At 43.0% G+C, this 26160-nt stretch overlaps 1 protein-coding gene across 1 annotated transcript in view; it reads left to right on the plus strand.

The window, feature by feature from the left end:
* The window catches only part of Dgcr8 (DGCR8 microprocessor complex subunit), a 33766-nt gene that overhangs the window by 807 nt on the left and 6799 nt on the right, over positions 1 to 26160 (plus strand). The window contains exons 2-9 of the mRNA XM_075969705.1: positions 3876 to 4875; positions 5306 to 5465; positions 7968 to 8110; positions 8237 to 8519; positions 9322 to 9519; positions 9689 to 9790; positions 10608 to 10706; positions 14896 to 14978. Coding sequence (XP_075825820.1) covers positions 4156 to 4875; positions 5306 to 5465; positions 7968 to 8110; positions 8237 to 8519; positions 9322 to 9519; positions 9689 to 9790; positions 10608 to 10706; positions 14896 to 14978 — 1788 coding nt within the window. The 5' untranslated portion in view covers positions 3876 to 4155. The remainder of the gene's footprint in view (positions 1 to 3875; positions 4876 to 5305; positions 5466 to 7967; positions 8111 to 8236; positions 8520 to 9321; positions 9520 to 9688; positions 9791 to 10607; positions 10707 to 14895; positions 14979 to 26160) is intronic.

The raw sequence follows: 26160 nt of genomic DNA on the forward strand, positions 1-26160 counted from the left end.
TAACCAAAGGGAGTAAGCAAATGGCTGGTCTAATAAGTGTGGCCTGTAATTTCAAATAAGAGGATTTGCAGGGTGACAAAGGAGTTGATGAGGTCATACTGCCTTTGGATTGGTCAGGAGGCTGCAGCTGTAGCATTGGTCACCACCGCTATATCCATGCCAGTCCGTTAAGTAGGAGTTGTCCAGGTGTGTTGGGTAAGCTGCTTGCTCCCAGTCCAGTTGACAAAGCAAGAGCTGCATCCACAGGTTCAATCAGCTGAAGAACAGTGAGGCTGGAGGGCAGGAAGGGCTACCCTTTGAACTCTACATGGCCAGGGGAGCAGGCACTTGACAGTGGTTGTTGCAATTTTACCTTGTAGGAAGGATGATTTTGACTGGTTTGTCCAGCTTTAGCCTTCTGTTGTCATCATTTCGCTCTCATGTGATCTCTTCTAGTTTTCACATCAACTTTCCTTGACATCTTCCAAATCTCCATCTCCAACGCGGATCTCCTTTCTGATCGCTAACCTCCTGCCGCTAGTTGTTCTTTTCACTTTGTCATGGATTGCTTTGACACCACGTAGTTTGATCCAAGCCAAGCTCTAGTCACAGGCCATGCCAGAACAATCCTTCTGGGCTGTCTAAAGTCACCTTGGTGCCTCTCTTAGGCATTCATGCATTTCTCAGCAAGCCTTGCCACCTGTTTCCAACAACAGACTGTTGTTTCTCAGAAACTGCAACTTAAAGTCCTGGTTCACGCCACCTGATGAGCCTTTTAATTCTTTTCCCTTTTCTAATTTGATTCCCATTATCACCGTCTTAGTACTTTTTCTGGACACAGAGGACCCCCACCCCACCCCCTCGTCCCAGACAGGGTTTCTCTCTGTAGCCCTGACTGTCCTGGAACTCCAGACCAGGCTGTCCTTGAACTTACAGAAATCTGCCTGCCTCTGCCTCCCCGAGTGCTGGGATTAAAGGCCCGGTGAAGAATTCTTTAAATTGCAAGATGATGTACAACTGAGGTAGTACAGACTCAGGCCTGCTTGTTTGGGAGGCAAAGCAGCTCTACCACTTCCTAGCTCTGTGACCTTGAGCACTTGTTTAACCTTTCTGTCACAATGCTGGATGTGTTGCATGAAGTCCTTAGAACAGAGCCTGTGTGAGGGTTGGCTGCCATTTCTATCCATGGATCAGTGATACCTTCTGTGCATATCCTGTTTCTCAAGATAAAAATTGAAGACGTGCTGGCCTGGCTTGCTTTCACTTCCCCTCACATACTATCCTGGCTTGGTCATACCATGTCTTTGTCCCTGGGTCTTTGCTTTTCCCCTAGGTGTCTTCTACAATGGCCTCCTTTTGCCCTTGGTACCACCTGGCTCTATCTGTTTCATCTTTAAGTGGATACTGGCTGTAGCGCCTGTGTAGTCTTTTAGAAACTGCTTCCTGCTCCCTAGCTCTCCCCCCCCTTGCTTTGTTTTAGCTAGAATGTTTGTCAGCAGGTGACATCATAGATACTTTTCTTGTATTATCTATCTCCCCCACTGATATGTAAGCTTTGTGAGACAAGTGTTTTGTCTGCCTTGTGCTTAACACATATAAATGATGTGTGCCTTAAGGAAGGCATTTAGCAAATAGTTGATTAATGAATTGAGTAAGCTTACAGAGGGAAAAGTCAGAAACTTATCTAGGATTGTCCACTGCTGAGCCCAAGAGCTAGACAATTTTCCTGCTCCTGCAAGATGTGTACTTAGCCTTTCCAGGGCCTCAGGGTCCCACCTGTGCTGTATATCTCTTTAAAACTCCCATCCCCCTTAACACTTAACTAATGTCTTCATTTATTGTTTTTATTTTGTAGTTTTACACTGACTCCTTTAGCTTTTAACATGTAGCATACTTGTCCATCTTGTACCGCTTTTTGTCTCCAACCTCTGCCTACTTGAGTCTTCTTCCCATTAGCATATTCTATCTGAGAAAGCACAGATTTGATTTCTCGTGGTCTCTGCACACCTGCCAGGCTCTGTCCTGGTCTTATTCAAGGTCAAGTGTGCTGACCTGTCTGTCCTCTGCAGTGGTCCTTGGTTGTCAGGAAACTGACTTTGCCCCTTTGGTTTCCCTTCTGGCTCCTTAGTGGTTCCTAAGCTCCTTTCATGGGAACACCTTTAAGAGAGGTAGTTTTTTCAGTTCCCATTGAATTAAAAACTGTTAGGCTGTCAGAGGTTGTAAGAAATAAAGTGATAGTAGTTGACCTACCAGCTATGTCCAGGCCATGAGGTCCTTGTGTCTTCTAGTGTTAGCACCTCTCGAGTAGACCGTAAGTGAATATTTAAATGAATTAATTTAACCTAAATAAGCCTCTGGTTATACCTTTACCTTTAGTAAGGCATAACCACCCCTCTTATCCCTTCACTGTAAGCTGCTTATATAGATGTTGTCTTCTGACTCTTGTCTTCTCTAGGATTTTAAGAATATGAGTTATGTAGATGCAACCAACCTATCACCCATGGGCATGGTTGTGTGTAGCAGTACCTGCACCAGTGTGCATGGCATGTGCATGTTTCTGTGCATGATGTAGGAGTGTGCATGTGTGTGTGTGCGCGCACGTGCTTGTGCGCTCTTGAGTGTTTGTGTGTCTGTGTGTGCATGTGTTTCTGCCCATAGCCTTTCTGTGGACCTCTGGGTTTTGTGGCTAGCCTCTGACCTGCCTTTTCTGTTGTGTCGTCCCTCTTTTTACACATTCTCTGTAGCAGAGCTTCCTAGGATTATGTCCTTCCCTCTGCTATTTCCCTCTCGTGGTTTTGGTGCTTTACTCCCAGTTTGTGTGGTTGTCTCCACCAGACCTCTTCAGGGCTCCAGATTTGTGTGGCCTGAGTACTGAGACAGGACTGCCTGCAGCATCCTCTATTCTTCTCTCTAGGCTTCTTCCTAGGTACCAGTGTGTGTCTGCAGAGGCTTAAGCCTTTTTCTTCACCTCCTTTTTTCTCCTTTCCACCCTATAGGGTCTGCAAGCATAGACAATTCCTGTGATACTTTCTTATTGTTTCCAGAGCTGCTTCTACATCTTTGTTTTGGAGAACTGTCCCAACACCTGGTGCAGACACCTATACCTGGTATAGCTGTGAGTCTTCTCTATAAAGAGAGTTGCTTCCCTCTTGGTAGCTCACTATCCTCAGCTTGCAGCTAGACTCCCGGTGGCACCCAGGACCCTTTCTGCATTGACTCTAGCTTTCTCCTGTGTTATCCTGCCTATTCCCAATATTAGTAGGCTCCCTTCCCAACAGACTCCCTTCCTCTACTGGGAATGGATCTATGCTGCCACTCCTGGTGACCTCAGCACGCTGCATCACTGTCCTGTCCACGTGCCACGTTGTGGGCCCAGGAGAGGGGGTCCCTGGGTAGCAGAGTGCCTGGCTATATCTCTGAGGTCCCTAGTGCCACAGAGTTGAGCTGAGGGTCTCGCTCACCCTCTGACTGACCCAGCCCTTGAAGGTGAGTGGATTAATAGCGTGATGGAGGCCATGCACTCTGTGTGTGTTCCTGAAATGGTGACCTCCTGCTGCATGCTTGCTTATCCACTAGACTGAGTTATAGGAGTGCTGTAGGAAAGTTTAGCTTTTTATTTTAGTCTTCATCCTTTTTGAGATATGAGACTATATTTTTGTGTCTCTGAAATAGGGATTAAAGTGAATAATTGGTAAAATACTTAATTTAGGGCTTAAAATTTAAGTTCTAAAGAAAACTAGTAAGGTTTTTTTATTCCCTGATGTCTAAAAGGATTTCTTAAAGGCAATTATTTTGGCCCTTTACTTCATCATAGATAACATTTGACTTTTAACTTGGTACCAGAGAAGTGGAAGGGTTCTGTCATTTTGTGACGATATTTTTAAATTTCTTTGCAGGTGGAAGAAGAAAGGTGCCACTTTGGCATGAAGATAGACTCACTTAGACGTCAATCTTTTAAGCTGAGTGCATTGTGATTTCCAATAATTGAGGCAGTGGTTCTAAAAGCTGTCTACATTAATGAAAAGAGCAATGTGGCCAGCTTGACTAAGCCGCCAGTGTGTGCAGCGCGGGCAGGACACCACCGGGTCTCGACGGACTTGTGCATGTTAGCAGTATAGATTTATGTAAGGTGGTTTAAAACTCTGGTGTTTAAAAATAGTCTTAACTGCTCATAATATGGAGACATATGAGAGTCCCTCTCCTCTCCCGCGTGAGCCCGCAGGAGAAGCGATGATGGAGAACCGAGCTTGCCCCTTCCAAGTGCTGCCCCATGAACAGTCTCCACCACCTCCCCTGCAAACGTCCAGTGATGCAGAGGTAATGGACGTTGGCTCTGGTGGTGATGGACAGTCCGAACCTCCTGCCGAGGACCCTTTCAACTTCTACGGAGCTTCTCTTCTCTCCAAAGGATCCTTCTCTAAGGGCCGCCTCCTCATAGACCCGAACTGTAGTGGCCACAGCCCGCGCACTGCCCGGCACGCACCCGCAGTCCGGAAGTTCTCCCCTGACCTTAAGTTGCTTAAGGATGTAAAGATTAGTGTGAGCTTTACTGAGAGCTGTAGGAGTAAGGACAGGAAGGTGCTGTACACAGGAGTAGAACGCAGCACTCGGGCTGAATGTAGCCTGCTCCTTAGTCCTGTCAGTGGGGACGTGCATGCTTGTCCCTTTGGCGGGAGTGTTGGTAATGGGGTAGGCCTAGGGGGTGAGAGTGCAGATAAGAAGGATGAGGAAAATGAGCTGGATCAGGAAAAGAGAGTGGAGTACGCAGTGCTCGATGAGTTAGAAGATTTTACTGACAATTTGGAGCTAGATGAAGAAGGAACAGGCGGGTTCACGGCTAAAGCAATCGTTCAAAGAGACAGAGTGGATGAAGAGGCCTTGAATTTCTCCTATGAGGTATGTTGGTGACCCGTTCTCTGGAGGGCTCTGAGCAAAACCCAAAGAGGTTTGGAAGTGGCTTTGTCTTTTGAAAGCAGGGAACTCAAAACTCCGTGCGAGCATTAATGTGGAAAAGAAAAGGATGTAAGGAGTTAATATATCTAAAGTTTCTTAGTGTAAAGTTTGCCTAACATTGGGCCATGTCTTTTTCTAACCTGAGCCAGCAGGTGCTGCTGAAAAGCCTCTTTGGCTGGGTGTGCTCTTGGACCAGGCGTCTTGGTTTCACTTTGTCATTTCATCCTGTTTATTTTTCAGATGATCAAATGCCATCAGGGCATACCCAGTCCCCGTTGAGGGTCTTTCTGAGTATTACCTCACTCATGCGAACAAACTTATCCTTGGTACAGAAGCATGGAGGCCTGTAGTATCTGAAAACCTTGTTTTGCAGGATGAATTTGACAATGATGTGGATGCTTTGCTAGAAGAAGGTCTTTGTGCTCCCAAAAAGAGGCGGATGGAGGAAAAATATGGCGGAGACAGTGATCATCCATCTGATGGAGAGACAAGTGTGCAGCCAATGATGACCAAGATTAAAACAGTGCTCAAGAGTGAGTGAGCTAGTCACAAATCCTGATGCTTCAAGGCCCCAGAAAGGTTTTCTTCCCAAGAATATTTTGGGAGTTCTCCTGTGCCAGGCATCAGTCTGGGTAGAGACACAGAGTTAAGTATAGAATAGTCATGGGAGGTGAAAAGAAAACAAATTGGACACAAATATTCACTCAGACCCACAACCCAGACTCAGATCTTGATAAATTTCATGGAAGCCATAGAGAGGATCCTTGAATGGGGTGCATTAATGTATGCTAGGATGAAAGACCGGTAGTCTACAAATATGGAGACCAAGGTCAGAGGTAGGTTTTTGGTGAGTTGGGAGGTTATAGTTGCCATCCAAGTTTTGGTTCTGTTGCTGAAGAGTAGTCAGGAAAGCACCATTGGTTCTGGGCTGCAGCATGGCGCAGGGCAGGAGCTCTGTGAAGAGAAGTAAAAGTGTTTGGGAGATGTACAGAGTGACACTTATCCCTGCATCTGGTGACAATGGGAGAACGGTAGTTGAATGCCCACGGTTGTGCATCAGGCTCTGTCTGTTTCCAGTACAGGGAGTGTGTAGAACAAGTTACATGAGCTTCTGTGTGGACTTGGCTTGGTGGCACTTATTCTGTTAAGGATGTCAGGATCAGTTGGCATTAAAAGGCTCATGGGACTCAGGCACAATAATTGAAACCCCTGGAGAGGAGCTGCTGAGGAGATGAGAGGGTCTGCAAGGTTAGGTACCAAATATTGCTGTACATGTTGGTAGTAGCTGAACAGTGGATGATAGGCAGTTTCCGACCAGCTTTGGCTGTAGCTCTGGGAAGGATGGGTCAGGTGATCCTCACCTTGGTGTTTGTTGCTAGAAGGTTGGCCCTGTGCTCTTCCCGTGGTTTCAGGACTCTCACTTTAAACTTCCCACAAGGGAGCAGTAACCCTGGCTTGTTTATCTGTCTAGGAAAGATTGAGTCAGGAGCATAATACGAAGCTCTTCAGACAGCTTGGTGGGCTATGATAGCCTGCTGTCACAGATATATGGATGGGATGAACCTGCCTTATATTGTGCTTGGGTCCATGTTCTGTTTGCTGCTTCTCCCGAATTAGCCCCAGGTTTGTGTGCAGTAGCTCCTTTGAAGAAGTACCCATGGGTGCACTTCTGACCTGCAAGTTTCCCTCCGGGTCCATACTCTGATGATGACTGGTGTCTAGCCTTGGGATCGGAGTGTTGCCCAGTGGTGCTCCTGCCCTTCTCAAGAGCCAGTGGCACCTTTTTAAAATCACATCTGTTATTCAGGCTTCATTTATATGTATTTTCTTTAGTTTCTAGATATCAAATTGCTCCCGATACCTTAAGAACACTTGTTTTAGTTAAGTCCTTATTATATTTGTATTATTTTGTATTAGTTTTGTTGTTGAAGAGAGCTAAGTTGAAAACAAGTCTAGTACTTTTCTTAAAACTGTCAGTAGAGCCGGGCGGTGGTGGCGCACACCTTTAATCCCAGCACTTGGGAGGCAGAGGCAGGCGGATCTCTGTGAGTTCGAGACCAGCCTGGTCTACAAGAGCTAGTTCCAGGATAGGCTCCAAAACCACAGAGAAACCCTGTCTCGAAAAAAACCAAAAAAAAAAAAAAAAAAAAAACCTGTCAGTAGAGCAAAGAAAGGGTTGGAAGCAGTGCCTTAAAAGCAACGTAGAAATGGTTTGGTGGGGGCGCTCTCTCTCTGTCTCTCTGTCTGTCTGTCTGTCTGTCTGTCTGTCTGTCTGTCTCTCTGTCTCTCTGTCTCTATTGTAACCATAGCTGTCCTGGAACTAAGTAAGCTGGTTTCAAGGCTATTCTCTGAATGTTATGGTCTCCACCTGTCTTTGCCTCCCAAGTACTGGGTTTAGAGGCATATACTACCATGTCCAGTTGTTTTTTTTTTTATTTTAACGACGTATTTAATCTTGTGTATTTGCCTGCCTGTATATATGTGGCACCATGGAAGCAAGAATAGGGCATCAAATCCCTTGGAACTGTGAGTTGCAGATGGTGTAAGCCACCGTGTGAGTGCTGGGCACCGAACTTGGATCCTTTGCAAAAGCAGCAAGCTTGTATTTTTTTTAAGATAGTGCTATGGAATCAAACCCATTGCTTAGCATATGGTAGTGAGGCAGTGTTATTTAATAACATATGCCTGGTTACCAGGAAGAGTGACTTACTGACACATTTACAGATTATTATTAAAGATTACTCCTTTCTTCAGGTACCTGTTCACCATGGCTCAGCAAGTAGGAGAAATCTAGTATCCAGTGTTCTTGAGATGTGGAGGCAAAAGCTAGGCTAGGGACTATTTAGAGCTAATTGTTCATTGGTTGTCCATGTAGAACTTCTCACCTTGCTCCACATACTATCCTAGGGGTAAAATTGGGGCCCATCAAGCAGATAGAAACTTGGCAAGACCCATACAAAAACATGCTTAAGAGGCATTGTGTAACAATTTTGTGTTTATAAAGGGATTGTAGGATTTTTTTTTGTGTTGTGCAGGTCGTGGCCGTCCACCTACAGAGCCATTGCCTGATGGATGGATCATGACTTTTCATAACTCTGGAGTTCCTGTATACCTGCACAGAGAGTCTCGAGTGGTCACCTGGTCCAGACCCTACTTCTTGGGAACGGGAAGCATACGGGTAGGGAAATCCCCTGTCATGTATTTAGGCTTGTCAGTTCTCAGTGCTTAGCTGCGTATGTTGTAGTATACTCAAACAGACTCAAAGTTGTTCTGATAAGCCCTGTTTCAATTTCACTATTGACAGAAACATGATCCTCCTCTAAGCAGTATCCCCTGTCTGCATTACAAGAAAATGAAGGATAATGAGGAACGGGAGCAAAACTGTGATCTCACACCCGGTGGGGAGGTGTCACCTGCCAAGCCCCTGGGTCGATCTGCAGAGTTGGATTTCCCTTTGGAAGAGCCTGACTCCATGGGTGGAGACTTGGGGTCCTTAGATGAGAAGGACCCACTGGGGGCTGAGGCAGCCCCTGGAGCCTTGGGGCAAGTGAAAGCTAAAGTTGAGGTTTGCAAAGATGAATCAGTCGGTAAGTGTTCTGAAGATCTTTCTTGCCTCGCTGCTATCTGTATTTTCACTCTTACTGTGTGTTGTGTATTCTAGTCCCTGGTTGTATCTGAGAAGGGACCTTTGCATGTCAGACAGGCCCTCACCCTTGCTTTCAAGAGCAGGCCTGAGCTCTGCAGGGCCTGACTGCCAAAAGCTTCAATAGAGACGATTATGGCAATGCCAGCTAGTCTTTCAGTATCACCTCCTGAAGAAGTCTTGCTCTTTTAGTACAGTGTGCTCCTGTGACATTGTTTAAGTTTATCTGATGGATATAGAATGAGCCTACAGTCATCTCTCCAGCCCCCCCTCTTTCTCTCTCTTTCTCTTTCTTTCTTTCTTTCTTTCTTTCTTTCTTTCTTTCTTTCTTTCTTTCTCTCTTTATTGTGTTTTTTGCTTGCCATCCCAGTTTCTTTCTCACTCTTTTTGGAGACAGGGTTTCTTTGTGTAGCCCTGGCTGTCGTGGACCTAGATTCACAGAGATTTGTCTGCCTCTGCCTCCCAAGTGCTGGTATTAAAGGCGTGTGCCACCACCGCCCAGCCCCAGTATCATTTTCGTATTGTTTTTCTTAAGTCTAGATAAAGTAATAGTATGCCCAGGATTCTGTCCATAAGGGATTTTCCAGAATGATGTGAAGTAGGTGTGAAAGGACCTAAGTTTTCTTTTTTCTTTTCTTGCTGTTGAAAGCGATGGGGAAAGGGAAATGGTTATCCTGTGTCCTGAACTTGTTTATTTGAGGGTTGTCATTATGATAATGTAGTTCACTGGTATGTATCTTGGACAGATCTAGAAGAATTTCGTACCTACCTGGAGAAGCGTTTTGACTTTGAACAAGTAACTGTGAAAAAATTTAGGACTTGGGCTGAGCGCCGCCAGTTCAACCGTGAGATGAAGCGGAAGCAGGCAGAGTCAGAGAGGCCCATTCTGCCAGCCAACCAGAAGCTCATCACCTTATCTGTGCAAGATGCACCTACAAAGAAAGGTGAGCTGTGCTTGGACTATCAGCATCAGCAGATGGGACATGTTATTGCCATTTTAACATGATTTATCTTTATTATGAGTTGCACTTATCCCAAAGCTGTCTGCTTTCTGTAATGCAGAGGCTGCCATGTTCATAGTGGTAAACCCCTAAGGAGTTCTTTTTGTCACAGAGTTTGTCATCAATCCCAATGGGAAATCCGAGGTCTGCATCCTGCACGAATACATGCAGCGTGTCCTCAAGGTCCGCCCTGTTTATAATTTCTTTGAATGTGGTAAGTTCAAACCCATTTTAGTCCTAAAGAGTCGTATATATCATTTTGCTTGTGACTGTAGGTGGGAGTGAGCACATTGGCCCTGCTGGGTTGGATAGGTGTGCAAGGCAAGGACAAAGAGAAGTATGATGCAGATAGGTATCTATCTTATTTTCACAGCAGTGACTGTTGTCTGAGAGAGGGGATGGCTCAGCTTTTCCTTTTGAGTTTGTTTATTCTACTTTTCCCCTTTCTCTATTTTTCTTGTTCTGCCTTAGTAGTTCCTGACTTGTCAAGAATAGTCTGTAATAAAGGCCTTTCTGTTATGCATTGAATTCTTTACTGCTTTCTGTTCTGTGTCCATCACTCCCACCCCCTAATAATGAAAGAGCCTTGATCTCACCACACTTCCTGACAGCTCTGTTATCTATGGTTTCCTCTGTGTAGTTTGTGAATGTCAGTGTGATTGCCCTTTGGTTCTGAGACCTGGGATCACTTGTATTTGGGGTGGGGGGTACTGTTTCTCAGATGTCCTTTATCCTGTGCTTTGCCATTCTTGTCAGTTCTATTTGTCTTTCAGAGACCTCATCCCTACCTTGTCCATGTACTAGGCAGCTCTGTTTCCCTTTGGATCATTTCCCATAGTCCCCCATACTCTTCAGTCTTCCCACCTGTGCCCTTTGCTGCCTGTCACCACATCTCCCAGCCTTGTCTATACATCTCAAACAAACACAGATACGCTTTATTCAGGGGTGTCTTGTTAGGGCTGACAGGCTGTGTGCACATGTTTTTTATGTCTTGACAAGTGTGTTTTAAAACCAGTAATTTTAATTTTAAGAGAATCCAAGTGAGCCTTTTGGTGCCTCCGTGACCATTGATGGTGTGACTTACGGATCTGGAACTGCAAGCAGCAAAAAACTTGCGAAGAATAAAGCTGGTAATGTGGTTTGCTTGGTATATCAGTTACTTTTCCTGTTGCTGTGATGAGACACCCCTACAAAAGCAACTTAAGAAAGGAAGGGTGTGTTTTGGTTCCTGAAGGGGTACAGTTTATCACTGTGGGAAAGGCATTGTGCAGGAATTTGAGGGTACTGCCGACATGGCATCTGTGGTCAGAAGCTGATAGTGATGAGTGCCAGTGCTTAGCTTCCTTCCCCGTTTTGGTACAACTAGAACCTCAGCTTGCTAATCAGAGTGAGGCAAACCCAGCAGGCAGCATGTGGCTGGGATACTGAATGTGATATTAATACTAATTACCAACTTCTGGACACGCCTGTGATCGTTATCTAAATTAAGTTAGCCTCTAGGGCATACTTGTGGACGAATATCTAGACAAGGTTAAATGAATGAGGTGGGAAAGCCCACCTTAATGCCTCACTCTGATTAGCAAGGAGCTGAGTAATGAGTAGATTTTTAGGGATATGGGTAAGATATTTATTCATATAATCTATTTTTTAATGTGCTTTTTAAGAAGATTCATTTTTGGCGCATGTGTGTGTGTGCGTCTATCTGTGTGTTTGCCTGCCTGCATGTGAACTTGTGTGCTGGTGCCCTCAGAGGCCAGAAGAGGGCATTGGATCCTCTGGAACTGGAATTAAAGGAGTTGTGAATCACCCACCTAATATCAGTGCTGAGAACCAAACCCAGAGTAGCAAGTAACCTTAACCCTTACTGAGCTATTTATGCCGCCCTCTACTTTGATTTTAAAATATAATAGTGGTACATGACTGTAATTCTAGAACTTGAGAAGCTGCAACAGGATCACTGTGAGTTTCAGGTTAGCCTTGGCTGTAGAGTAAGACTGTCTAAAAACTAAGGGCTAGAGATGTAACTCAGCTTTAGAGTGGGTCTAATCCCTTGCACCACCAAAGATAAAATATAGCAATTATGTGCTCATTGTAAATGATTTAAAATAAGAAAGTAAAAAAGAGTTAGAAAGGTGGCTCAGTAGTTTATAGTATGAACTGTTCTTTTAGTGAAACTAAGTTTGGTTCCTGTCTTAGTTACTTTTCTGCTGCTGACAAAGCACCATGATCAAGGCAAGTTTAGAATAAAGCATTTAATTGGAGGTTGTGGTTTCAGAAGGTGACTGAGTTCTTGACCATTGTGGTTTAGAACATGGAGGTAGGCAGCCATGGTCCTGGATCAGTAGCTTGGAATTTATATCTGGTTTGCAAGTATGAGGCAGAAAGAACTAACTGGGAATAGTGTAGGTTTTGAAGCCTCAAGCCATGCCTGCTAATCCTTTCCATAGGTCTACCATCTAGGGACTAAGCACTCAAAATCAGGAGACAGTTGCCTCAATTCAGATCACCACAATTACCAGAACCCACATGGGGCAGCTTAAAAATACCTGTAACTCTAGGGGAATCTAATGCCTTTGGTTTCTGCACATGCACACACACACACACATATACATACATATAGACATACACACACATGTAATGTAACTAGCTAAATCCGTTCATCCTAGCATCCGGGATGCAGAGGCAGGCAGATCTGTGAGATTTGTGACTATCCTGGTCTACAGAGTGAGTTCCAGAATAGCCAAACCAATTTTTCTTTCTTTTTTTTTTTTTTTTTGGTATGATTTTCAAAACAGGGTTTCTCTGTGTAGTTCTGGCTGTCCTGGAACTTTCTGTCTTCAAGCCTGGCCTTGACCTCACAGAGATCCGACTACCTCTATATTCCAAGCATTAGTATTAAAGGTGTGAGCCACCCTGCAGTCCCCCACCCCGGCTCAGATTCTTTTTTAATTTTTTTTTTAAGATTTATGTATTATGCATACAATATTCTCCCGGCATGTATACCTACATACCAGAAGAGGGCACCAGATCTCGTGGTTCAGAACCATGTGTTTGCTGGGAATTAAACTCAGGACCTCTGGAAGAGCAGCCAGTGCTCTCAACCTTTGAGCCATCTCTCCAGCCCCCAGATTTTTGTTGTGGGTGGTGGTGGTGGCTTTTCAAGACAGGGTTTCTCCGTGTAACAGCCTTAGCTGTCCTGGAACTAGCTCTGTAGACCAGGCTGGCCTCGAACTCAAAAAGATCAGCCTGTGTCTGCCTCCTAAATGCTGGGATTAAAGGCATGTGCCACCACCTTCCGACTCAGCCCCCAGATTTTATTTTATTTTTTTTTTATTTTTTGGTTTTTCGAGACAGGGTTTCTCTGTGGTTTTGGAGCCTGTCCTGGAACTAGCTTTTGTAGACCAGGCTGGTCTCGAACTCACAAAGATCCGCCTGCCTCTGCCTTCCAAGCGCTGGGATTAAAGGCGTGCGCCACCACCGCCCAGCCAGATTATATTTTTTAAAGTGAGACTTTACAGTAGTAGAAGACCACTTTCTGCCAAGTGACAGCAGGATAAATGTTTTTTGTTCATGTTCTAGCCATATGCAGATTTGGCTATGCTTAGGGCCATGTGGGGTGTGTGAAAGTTTGTTTTGTTTTGTTTTTTGTTTTTGTAGTTTTTTGAGACCAGGTTTCTCTGTGTGATAGTCCTGGCTGTCCTGGAACTCTGTAGACCAGAATGGCCTTGAACTCACTGAGATTCACCTGCCTCTGCCTCCTAAATGCTGGGATCAAAGACGTATACCACCACCGCGTGGTTTGTTTTGTTATTTTTTATTTTTGGTTTTTCGAGACTGGGTTTCTCTTGAGTATAAGGATTAAAACATGCACCCCACACTTGGCATGCAAGTTTGTTTTTAAACAACACAATGTGGACATGCTAAGAAGAAAAAAAGGCAGATTGTCATGTTATCGCCATCTCAAGGATTTTTGATATATAATTTCCTGAGTCCTTCAGATTTGAAATTGGGGATTAGACAGTTGTTCCACACCTTGTTCATCTCAAGGAAATTGGTGTTTTCCTTTAAAAGACCCACTGTACCATTTCTTTGCTTCTGCCTCATTCAGGACTAGACAGCATTTTTGAACCAAGCCATTTTTCCCAGCATTGGAGCTTTTGGGCTTTTCTGAGTAGTGGATACATTGCAGGTTAGTGTTAGGTATACTTTTGGCCTTGGCACATACAGGGCCATTCTTGAACTTTATCCTATGGACATGTTGTCTTCCCCAACTGGTATCTATAAGGACAGGAGGCATACCAGTTTTCTCAGTCTTACTGTGTCTTGGGGGCAGTGGGAGGATTTTCTACTTCTAAGAATCAGAGAGTGTTCCTCTGTGGTACTTTGTTTTGTGACCAATACTGAGGACAATAAGTCTTTCTGTATCATGTATTACCTGTCCTCTGTTCAGCTACCCTTAGCTTGCATATTCTGCCTCCATCTCCAGGAATGCCTGATTCTATTTTGTTAACTTATTATGCAGAGATAGGGACTGAGCCAGGTTTTGACATGCTAGGCAAAATGCTCTACTACTGAGCTAGGCCCTAGCTCTTGCTATCCCTTTTAGAAAAATTCAGCCTAGAAATGCTTTACAAATTTCAAATTGTTGAGACTTTGAGCAGATAACTTTTGCGATAGGGTCTGGCAAAGGAGTGGAAACATCCTCAGACTTGTCCTAAGTTATTCTTGATTAGGTCACCTGTCTGTTCCTCCACCTATTCCAGCTGCTCTCTCTAGAAATCTGCACTGCTTGCTCTTTATTATGTACTTATTTTTCTGGGATGTCTTACCAGTAGTGCTGTGTTGGACCAGACTGAGTCATTATTGTAGCACATTGTGGCCTGTTCATGTGGGTGCCACCCTCTTATTTTGCCTTATACATGCTTCCAGAGTTCCTCAGATATGCCCATCTACCTGTTCATAGTAGCTGCTATTCATGTGTTGTGGTCTGGATGTCTGTAGCTGTCTGCTGTCAGGCCTCCCTGGATCCAGGTTTTGCCAAGCCTATTTTTTTTTTTTAATATAAATGCTACAATTTGATTAAAACATAGATGTGAGTTCTTCCCCTTGGTAAAATTGGTATCCAAAACTTCTACCATCTCACTGTTCCTTCTTCAGGATGTGCTGTTCTTTAACCCCTCCCAAGTCTACCTTTTAAAGTGCTGTTGCTGCTTCTCGTTACGAGTTTGGGAGCCAACGGGTAGCTCACTGCTGGCTGGGGCAGCATGCCTGATTTTCCTTTGGGTTCAAGCCCTCACCTCAGACTTTTTCTTTTTGTAGCCCGAGCCACACTGGAAATTCTCATCCCAGACTTTGTTAAACAGACCTCTGAGGAGAAGCCCAAAGACAGTGAGGAACTGGAGGTGAGTGTGGTGACTTTGTTCTGTTGGGAGCGCATCTGCCATACAGTCACTGACCCCATTGCCTCCACTGGGACTGTGCTCCATGTCAAGGTGTAGTCTGTAAGAGGATCTTGCTTGTCTTTGTGAAGGCAGAGGGAAAAGTCTTTTAAGAATTTTATCCGTTAGCTGAGTGTGTATTATATACATAGATCTTTGATGGAAGCAAACCTAGCAAAGCATATAAGATTGAGATTGTTGTTTATGTTAGAACTGTCTGAAATCCTGTGCTGTGTAAACCCTTTAGGGTAAATAAGGTTCTATGGCTAGTCACAGCAAAGGAGTTTCATCTTGGTTTTAAATTGATTACTTACTTGTCTGTTTTAATTTTCTTGAGGTCACTGGTCATTTTTAAAACCAGACATTCAAGAATTGTGTTGCCTTGACTTTCAGAGTTTTTGTGTTTCTACATTGTGTCTTGCATATCTGTCATGATAGGTATCTCTTTTCGGGCTTTTAAACTTTTATTTAAATGGGAGGCAGAGGCAGGTAAACTCTATGAGCTTGACGCCAGCCTGTTGTACAAAATTAGTTCCAGGCTAAACAGTCACTGCATAATGAGACCCTGTTTCAAAAAACAACAAAACAAAACAAAATGAAATGGATTTTAAAATTTTGTGAGTGTCATTAGTGGCTCTTATTATGCTTCTTGGAATCACATTCCTATTTGCACTAAGAAAGAAAGCAGACAACAGTAATTAAAAATGATTGCATATTTGTATTACGCTTATTTTTTTTTATTATTTTGTGTGGTTGTGTATGTGTGGGGGTACATGCAAGCTCTAGTGCAAATGTGGAGGTAGAAGAAATACTCTAGGAAGTGGATTCTTTCTACCATATTCATTCTAAGACTGAAACTCAGGCCCTCAAGTTTGTGTGGCTTTTCCATTGAGCAATCTTGTAGCCTTAACTATATTTAACTATGCGGAATGTAAGAAAAAGAGAAAAGATGTGTGGGATTAAGATATAAGAAAAGGTCATGCTGGGCAGTGGTGGCTCACAACTTTAATCCCAGCACTCGGGAGGCAGAGGCAGGTGAGTTTGAGGACAGCCTGGTCTTTAGAGTGAGTGCCAGGACAGGCTCCAAAGCTAGAAAAAGTCATGGCCTGGTTGTAGTAGTACATGCCTGTAGTCCTCACACTTGGCAAGTAGAGGCTGGAGGATCAGGAAAAGGACAACCTCAGATACGTAGGTATTTGTAGTAATAAGGGCGCGCGGCGGCGGGGCTGCGTCCCCAAACACCCCAAGCCGCCTGCCCGGCTAGCTTTACTCGAAATAATTACACAGACACTGTATTCATTTAAACACTGCTTTGGCCCCTTCCTATCTAGCCTCTTCTAGGCTAATTCTCACATATTAATTTAGCCCATTTCTAATCATCTGTGTAGCGCCCCTAGGTGCGCTTACCGGGAAGATTCTAGCCTAAGTCCATCCTGGGTCGGAGCTTCATAGCGTGCGTCTTCCCTGGAGCAGGTAGCATGGTGTCTCTGCTGCGGCGTCTGCTCCCGAGAGCAGAGCTGTCGAGTCTGCCCTCACTTCCTCTTCCTTCCAGCGTTTTGTTCTGTTTACTCCTCCCACCTATCTCCTAACCAATGAGAGCCAAGCAGCTTCTTTTTATTTAACCAATGACCTTCCTCCATCAGGTATTCAAAGTCAACTTAAGCTGCATGAGACTCTATTACTCCATCCCACCCCAAAATAAATAGAAAAAGAAGTGATCACAAAGGAGCACATAGAAAAGTAAGAAAGACAGTATAGTCAGAAGGAAAGAAAAGGAAGGTAGCTAACAAAACAGGACAAGAGAGGGTGGATCATTTTTCTCCAGGCTTGTTTTTTGTAAGTGAATGAAGTCTAAAGCAAATCAGAGAAGAAGGCCTTTTCTCAGGCTGCATTGTTGGGTTGAAGTCCTGTATGAAGGCCTGTTAATAGCTGGAAGTGCAAGAGGCTCTCTCAGACTGCTTCTGTTAGCCTAGCTAAAGGACATTTTCTCCCTCTGCACCAAAGGCCTTTTGCCTGGTGGGTTTGTGGCAGACAGTTCTTTTGTGTGTTTGTTTTGCACATGCTGGGAGGGGGTGTGTGTGCGTGTATGTACTGTGTATGTGTACATGCATGCAGAGAATAACCTTAGATGTTGTGCCTCAGGTACCACCTGTAATTTTTGAAAGTGTTTTGCTGGATTGGAATACTCAGTAGATTAGGCTACCTGGTAGGCTTTAGGGATATGTCTGTCTTTTCCTGCCGAGTTCACCACCAAGCTTGGAATTTTTTTAACGTTGGTTCTCGGGATTGAACCCAGGTCTTCATACTTACGTAGAAAGCACTTTGCCAACTACTGTCTTCCCAGCCCCTAAACTGGGAAATTCTGCCCAGCAGTAGTTGATTTTTCTCCACCCTCAGAGTGTACAATGTAATCAGGCCAGACAGTTTACTCTGACTGGCTAATGGGTTCTTCTTATCTGTTGTGACCTCAGTTCTGTCCGGCACCCCACTTACATTCACACACAGCTAGCTCTCTTGATTAACTTCCTAGTAGGTAGTATGTCGGTCCATACTGCCTTTTAGCCTTTCTGGTTTCTGATCAGAAACTGTTTTCCATTAGGTAGAATTATCACAAAGTTAAGCCTCTCTGGGCCAGGTAATAAAACCTGTTTCAACAAAACAAAACACCAAAGACTGGGTATAGCTTGATATACTTACTGGTAATTTTAATTTGCCCTAGAGGTTTCTGAAACTTTGTCTTACTTATTTTTGTTCTCCACACTAGATGATCTTGATAACCTATTTTTATTTTTTACTGGTATTTCTTCTGCCTGTTTGAATATACTAGGAAACACCTCTAGTGAACAATTCATAATCCACACTCTCCCCTTCCTCTTGTGTTAGGAGTGGGATGATCTAGGATCTAGGGCCTTAGACATCTCATCCCTGACAAGAACTCTGTCTCTGAGCCATATGTCCAGCCCCCCCCAACTCCTGTATGTTTTTCTGTTTATTTGTTTATTTTGAGACTTAATGTATAAACTTGGTTGACCTGGAACTCTTCATGTATAGGTCAGGCTGACCTCAGACTTCCAGAGATCCACCTTTCTCTGCCTTTCAGTGCTGGGATTTAAGGTCTATGCCATCAGCAGGAGAGATGGCTCAGTGGTTAAGAGCATTGCCTGCTCTTCCAAAGGTCCTGAGTTCAATTCCCAGCAACCACATGGTGGCTCACAGCCATCAGGAATGAGGTCTGGTGCCCTCTTCTGGCCTGCAGACATACACACAGACAGAATATTATATACATAATAAGTAAATAAATATTTAAAAAAAAAAGAATACATACTGGGCCGGGCGGTGGTGGCGCACGCCTTTAATCCCAGCACTTGGGAGGCAGTGGCAGGCGGATCTCTGTGAGTTTGAGACCAGCCTGGTCTACAAGAGCTAGTTCCAGGACAGGCTCCAAAACCACAGAGAAACCCTGTCTTGAAAAAGCAAAATAAATAAATAAATAAATAGAACACATACTGGTTTTGCAAAGGACCCGAGTTTGGTTCCTAGCATTCATGTTGAATGGGTCTTAAACACTAGTAATTCCAGTTCCAGGAGATTCAATACTTCTGACCTTATTGGGTACATTGACTCTCGAGCACATATATATGCAGACATAATTTAAAATGGTAAAGTAAATAATAAAATTTTATTAAAAATAAAATAGAGCTGGAGAGATGTTTGAACACTTGCTGCCCTAGCAGAGAACCTGAATTCAGTTCTGTCGTTGTGTGTCATCCCCCCTTCTGCCCCCAGTTTCAGATGTGATGCTCTTTTCTAGCCTCCATGGTCATTGTACATATGTGGTATATGTATATACATATAGTCAAAACATCCATCCATGTAAATAAAAAGTGTTTGAAAAAGTATTTAAAACCAACTCAGAAGGGAACTCAAGGAACTTAATTGACATTACAGAGAGAAGAATGGGGCAGACAAGCAAGAGATCTCATCAGCTTCCAGTAGGAGGGAAATGGATAAAGAACAGAGAGAATGAAAACAAGTGAAGACAAGGCATACCAGCACAAAGGGATTAGGTGCCATGGCCTTAGTTCTGTGTAGAGTTTTGTGTTTGTGTGTGTGCGCGTGCGTGAGCACACACGCACACATGCACACATTCTCCTGTTTATAGGCCAGAAGGTGATGTCTAGCATCTCCTCAACTGCCTCTCTACCCTTTTTTGGATAAAAGGTCTCACTATGTAGCTGTTTTGGTTGTTCACTATGTATCAATTTAGTATGTATCAAAGATAGGATAGTGAGTTACTAATTGTATGTTACTGTCAGTTTACTTTGTGGTTCTTTTATTGTTTTTTTTTGTGTGTGTGTGTGCATCTTTGTGTGTACAGGAGTATGTGGGCTTATGCTCATGCTTATGCACATAGGGAAGCCAGGGAACAGTTTCATGGAGGTGGTTCTCTCCTAACTTTTCTTTGGTTCCAGGGATCAAACCCAAATCGCTAGGTTTATATGATAAGCACTTTTACTACTGAGCCATCTTGCTGGTCCTTCCTTTTGGCCAGTTTAAAATCCTGTTACTGGAGTTGGAGTTGTTATGAACAGTAGACGGAAGCTTCTGTCCCACCAGGTCCTGCAGCCATTCAGTCTCAAAGAAACACACAGAGACTTATAAACTGTTTGATCTATTGTTCAGGCTTATTGCTAACTAGCTCTTACAACTTAAATTAACCCATAATTCTTATCTTTGTTTAGTCTTGTGGCTTGGTATCTTTTCTTGGTGAGCCATTCTCATCTGGCTTCCTCTGTCTGGCTGGTGACTGACTTCCCTTCCGGAATTCTCTTAGTCCAGTTGAACCACCTATATACTTCCTGTCTGGCTACTGGCCAATCAGCATTTTATTAAATTAATATGAGTGACAAATCTTTCAGTGTACAGGAGCATTATCCCCTTTTTTTTTTTCCTTTCAAAACAAGAACTCTGTATCTTATCTCTTTTGTTTAGCTTTTTTCCATAACAAACTGTAACCAACATGCTAAACAAAGACAAACATCCATAATCCGTTTTTTGGGAATGTGGTTGTAGTTTTCTAGGCCACTTCTACTGATGGGGGGCACTGATAACCTTATGGGGACACAAAATTTAGGATTATGGTCAAATCCTGACTGGCGTATTCTGTGAGGCAGGATTGATTGATCATCCAGTCAGCAGTCTTGAGGCTGTTCTGAATATAGAACTCAGAGGAAACTGCAGCAGAGGTGCTCTGAAGTATTGGGCCATCTTTTCCAATTGGAAATTTTTCAGGGGAGTCTTCCTTGATCACACTTTATTTTTCTTAATCCAGAATGAATCCACAACTTTTTATTTTCTGTGGAAACAAAAGCAAAACCTCTTCTCCAAAGTAACATATCTTTTGTAGTCAAGGCATTTTTAAAATATAAAGGTTGGATTAATCCAATAATGTTTATAATCAAATGTCTTTTAGCAGCTGTTGCTTCTTCAGTAGTCAAAGAATTCAAAGACAGTACAATTACATACACTATCCAGATTCTCTGTGTATTTTCCATCATGTGCCTTCAAAAAAAAAAACTATTTTTACTTTTTTTGACACAGGGTTTCTCTGTGTCTCTCTGACTGTCCGGGAGCTCACTCTGTGGATCAGGCTGGCAGAGTCTGCCAGTCTCTGCCTCCCAAGTGCTGGAATTACAGGCATGTGCCACCACACCCAACCATTTTTTTTAAGGACTTTATTCTTTTTCTTTTCTCTTCCAAGCCTACATATATTTTTAAATGAATTTATCTTTATATCTATCTTTTTCTGGCACGTGAGTCTTTAATCTGCTAAGTGATATAGCTGGGGTTAAAGCTGTGGCTTTGGCAGCTGGCTCCACCCCATTCCTTAGCTTTTTAAGAGTCTAGCTTCATGGTGGAGGTACTGGTGGGAGCCATGTTTACTGCCACAACACTGGAATTTCAAGGTTCTTGCTACCACCAAGAAGCCTGATGCCAGCTGCTTATAACCACCATTTAAGTTTTTGTTGGCAGAGCCTCTTAAAACAATTGCAAGGCTCTTGCTGCTAACGTTGAGTCAGGAAGATTCTCTTAAAGGAGCCCTGTCTCTGCTTGCCACCAGCAAACAGAGTCTACTGGAAAAAAGACAAGTTACCAAGAAGCTATGCTTGACTCTGTTCTTCTCTTTCTAGAGCGCCCCCCCCCCCCCCCGCCGCCTTTATTTTTAGTTTTTAGAGCTTTCCCAAGGTTTATGTGGAAATTCTTGCCAAATGTTTGGTTGCCCACAGCCATTTAGTCCCAAAGAAATACACAGAGGTTTATGTTAATTACAAACGGTTTGGCATATTATTCAGGCTTATTACTAACTAAATCTTACAACTTAAATCAACATTTAATTCTTCTCTTTGTTTAGCCATGTGGCTTGGTATCTTTTCTCAGTGAGGCATTCTTTGTCACTAAAACACCTGTGCTGGCTAATTTATAATAATATAATTTATAGGGGGCTGGAGAAATGGTTCAGTGGTTAAGAGCACTGACTGCTCTTCCAGAGGACCCGGGTTCAATTTCCAGCGCCCACATGGCAGCTCACAACTGTCTGAAGATCCAGTTGCAGGGGATCTGACACCTTCACACCAATGCACATAAAATAAAGTTAAATAAACCATAAAAACTATGTAAAAAAATATATAATTTATAACAATAGAGGGTCAGATCTTAGAAATGAAAAATGATTTATAGGCAGCTTGGAGATTTTTTTTCACCAGCATCATAATCCTTAAAACTGATCTCATTTCAAATAAAAAACAACACCACATTGTTTACAATCTTTATTTAAGTTACTTTAAGTTGTATTTTTGTTGTTTTGTTTTGCTTTTTGTTTTGTTTTTTCAAGACAGGGTTTCTCTGTATAACAGCTCTGGCTGTCCTGTACCTCACTCTGTAGACCAGGGTGGCCTCGAACTCACAGAGCTTCGCCTGCCTCTGCCTCCTGAGTGCTGGGATTAAAGGCATGCATTATCACTACCTTGCATTTTTTTTAAAGATGGATTTTATTTGTATGCATGTTTGCCATGTGAGGGCAGGTGCCCAGGGAGGCCAGAAGAGAGCATCAGATTCCCTGGAGCTGGACTCACACAGTTCTCAGCTGCCCAACATGAATGCTGGGAAATAAATTCGGGTCCTCTGGAAGAGCTGTAAGCACTCTTAACTGCTGAATCATCTCTGCAGCCCCTTATTTATTTGTTTGTTTGTTTGTTCGTTCATTCATTTATTATGTGGGTTTGTGTGTGCAAATGCACATGTGTAAAGTTCTAAGGACACCATATGGATCCCAAGGAATGAACTCAGGCTGTTAGACTTCCAGTAAGTACTGTTTGTTACCCACTGAGGTTTTTAAAACCATCCCCTTTATTATTGACCATTGATCATTGCCATATTTGCCTCAAAGGAAGCTGGATATGGTACCTAGGAAGGAGATAGTTGCAGAATGACTTTTCGTTCCCTTTTTTCTATTTAGTAATCCATGTTACAGTTATCTCACTGACTGATGGATTAGGTTTATTTTGTGATGCCAGGGATTGAACACATAGCTTTGCATATGCTAGGGATGTCCTTTGCTACTGCCCTCTTAATTGCTAAGCGCTCTCCTTTCATTCCCTATTTTCATTATATTATGCATATGTGTTTGAGTGTGTACTCTGTGTGTATGTGCCTGTGCCTGTGGCCACAGAGGCCAGGGGAGGGTGTTAGGTCTCCTTGGAGCTTTAGTTACAGGCAGTTATGAGCTGCTGAGCATGGTTTCTGGGAGCTGCATTTGGGTCCCCTACATAAGAACAGTCAGTGCTCTTAATTGCTAAGCTATTTCTCCAGTCTCTAGGCATGATTTCTTTAATTTTGTACTGTGTGTTTTTGTATGTTTGTATGTATAGATCATAGGTCATCCTTGAATGTCATTCCTCAGGTACTAATCATCTTGTTATTTGAGATAGGCTCTCTCACCTGGTCTAGAATTTACCAATTAGACTAGGATAGCCAGCCAGTAAACCCTAGAGACTTGCTTGTCTTCTTCTCCCTGGTGCTTAGATTGCAGGCATATGCCAGAGTGCCTTGTTTTTTTGTTTGTTTGTTCTTTGTTTGTTTTTTTGTTTGTTTTTAATAAGAATTGTGAGGTTCAAATTTAGGTCTTCATGCTTGCATGGCTAGTATTTTACCCACTGAGCTATCTCCAACAGACCAAGTTTGTGTTTTTATTTTGAGTAATTTGAAGTGTTTGATAAGTCCACCTCCTTCAGGAATAGTTGTTTTCTGCTTTCCCCCATATAGGACTATCTATACTTTTGTATGTCTTACTTTTTGTTGAGAAGTAGACAGTTAAAACTTTTGGCAATTATGGAAGTGAACCACACAACATACCATACCGTATACATAGAGCACCACAAACAAGGTTTATCATTGCTGTTACTATTTGTTTACTAATGTTATTATAACAAATCAAAGGCTGGCAGATTAAACCACAGAAATTTAGTTGCCTTAGTTCTGTAGATCAGAAGTCCAAAATAGTGTCAAGCCTGTTAGTTTCTTATAGACACTGAACAGAGGCCTTCGGGTTCTGGAATGGCTATCTTCATGTTTATGTTTTTCCTTGAAAGTATGTTTCTCTCTGAAATTCTTCTGTTTATAAGGAATTAGTCCTGGGGATAGTACTGTGTCCTAATGTAGGGCCCCTTTTACCCATGTAGTTACGTTCTGAGGTAATAAGGGTTAGGACTTAACTTGTAAATTTTGGAGCAGAAGACACAGTTTATAGTTTAACTTAAAGTAATATCTTTCCCAGATAGTAATTGCAAAGAATTATCTGTATTCTTGAGTATTATCTATCTCTATTTTTTTGTAATGTGTCTACTAAGTTCATTTAGATTAGCTGATCACTGAACAGAACCTCTCTTAGCCTTTGCCTTTGTTAGTAATTGCAAGTTTTTATCATACTGATTCTGCTCACATTTTTTTTTCAAATATTTATTTATTAAGTATACAATATTCTGCCTGCATATATGCCTGCAGGCTAGAGGAGTTCACCAGATCTCATTACAGATGGTTGTGAGCCACCATGTGGTTGCTGGGAATTGAACTCAGGACCTTTGGAAGAGCAGGCAGTGCTCTTAACCGCCGAGCCATCTCCAGCCCCTTCTGCTCACATTTTATGATTCTTAGATTGTCCTATATAGTGGGTAAACGTTTAGTTTTAGATCATTGCTGGCATGTAAATACAACTTACTGTTTGTGTATTGACTATATCTTGCCACTTTGGTACATAGCCCAGTCTGGCAAGGAACTAAGGATTCTCCTGCCTTATCTTAATAAGTGTTGGGCACATAGACATACACCACCATGAATACTAGCTGATATTCTCCGAATTTTCCATCTGTGTTTTTGACAGTTGCTATTGTGTAGGCTTCATCTCATTTGGTTTCTTACTTTCTTCTGATGTTTTAATATTGGTACTGGTAGCATCATAAACGAAGCTGTGAAGTATCATTCTTGAGTTTGTGTAGATACAGCTGGTATTATTTCTTCCTTAAATGTGGAGTGGTCATCATTGCCAGTGAGGTCATTTAGACCTGGAGTTTTCTAAGTGGAATGGTTTATAATCACACATTTGGTTGTCTTGAGTGGATGTTGCTGAAGGCTGTTGTGTAAGTCTGATTATCAAGATGCTGTTCCTCAGTATCTAGAGTGTAGATTTTCATGGGCTAGAGTAGCTTGTGCTTCTTTGTCATCTATGGGCACTGAGCAGTTGAGTCTCCCAGAAATAGCAGTGGTTATCTGTAGGTAACTTTGCCATTTCATTACACTGAAGAAACACTCCACAGAGATGTTTGCTGTGGGCTTTATGTTCAGAATCTTGCACCAAACACAGACATCTTTGTGTTTCTGAGTGTGTGTTCTTTAATGGGTATGCTAGTCAGGGTTTTTCAGGGAAGAGATTGGGGTTGGAGATAATTCGCTGTCTCCCTGTTGAGCCCTGATGTCCAGGTGTCAACTGCTGGTTAGAGCAAGCTCAGATAGGCTGATGTTGGTAATCAGGTCCTTGTGGTTAGTTCCAGGACCTAACTCCTGGTAAGGGTGAATGGCTTATATGTTTGGAGGAAGAGACATCTTATGATGCCTGTTTGAAGACAATAACCAAGCCACGACAGTTGGAATCCATGCTTACCAGTCTTGGCTGGGCTCTTCATCTACTAATTTCCTCCACACTGTTGTTACCTGAGCAGTGCAGACACAGGAGAGCCGTTCAAGTGTCATTCTAGAGAGGACTTGATGTAGCTTTTTCATGTCATCCAAGGTCTGGGCTCTGGGGCTACCTAGCAGGCTAGTGAGAGACCTTCGGCTCCCAGCAGAGATCCTCTGGCTGGTGGAGTCTGTTGTTTAATGTTTGTTTTAAGCTCTTTGTTCCTATTTGCTTGTCAACTGAAAAGTTAAGCTTTGCTCTAAGTCCCTGGGGATTCTGGTCTGGGTTGTATTATATGTTTCTGAAAAGGAAGGGCTAATCTCTGGTACCTAAGAATGTGGCCTTACTTTGGAGACTACGATGCTACAAGTATAATTTAGTTGATTTGTGGTTGAAAAATTGTGACTGGTTTTCCAGAGGTGAGAAAAAAAGAGACCTAGTAAAGATTGTCTTGGCGCTGCCGTAAGCCATAGGACCTGAAAAGGATTTTCCCATGTAGTCTCTGCAGAGGGAGTACAGCTTTGCTGGTTACCCTGAATTTTACTTCTCACCTTTAGAATTGTGAGAGAACCCACTATTATTGCTTAAAGTCACCCAGTTTGCGGTACAGATATGTGTTACTTATGTAAACTCTATAAAGGGTCCCTATACGAACTAGGGTGACTCTAATGTTGCTAGGTAATAAAATCCTATGGGACTACTCTTGTGTATATGATTCATCATCAGCAGGTAGATTTATCCTTGCATGACTGTATTCTGTTTCTGCAGTCTGTCCCAGAGATGTACAGTGATGGTCTGTGGTATGGAGTGAGCTGAGCTATCTGGCATCTCCTGTTCACTGAGTATAGGGTCAGTCTGAGATCAAGTTAGGGGAGGTTCTGTTAGCTACTAATTTCTGAGCCTCTATCCTTTGTCCCA

This window comes from Microtus pennsylvanicus, chromosome 1 (assembly GCF_037038515.1).
Source record: "Microtus pennsylvanicus isolate mMicPen1 chromosome 1, mMicPen1.hap1, whole genome shotgun sequence".
Classification (NCBI taxonomy): Eukaryota; Metazoa; Chordata; class Mammalia; order Rodentia; family Cricetidae; genus Microtus; species Microtus pennsylvanicus.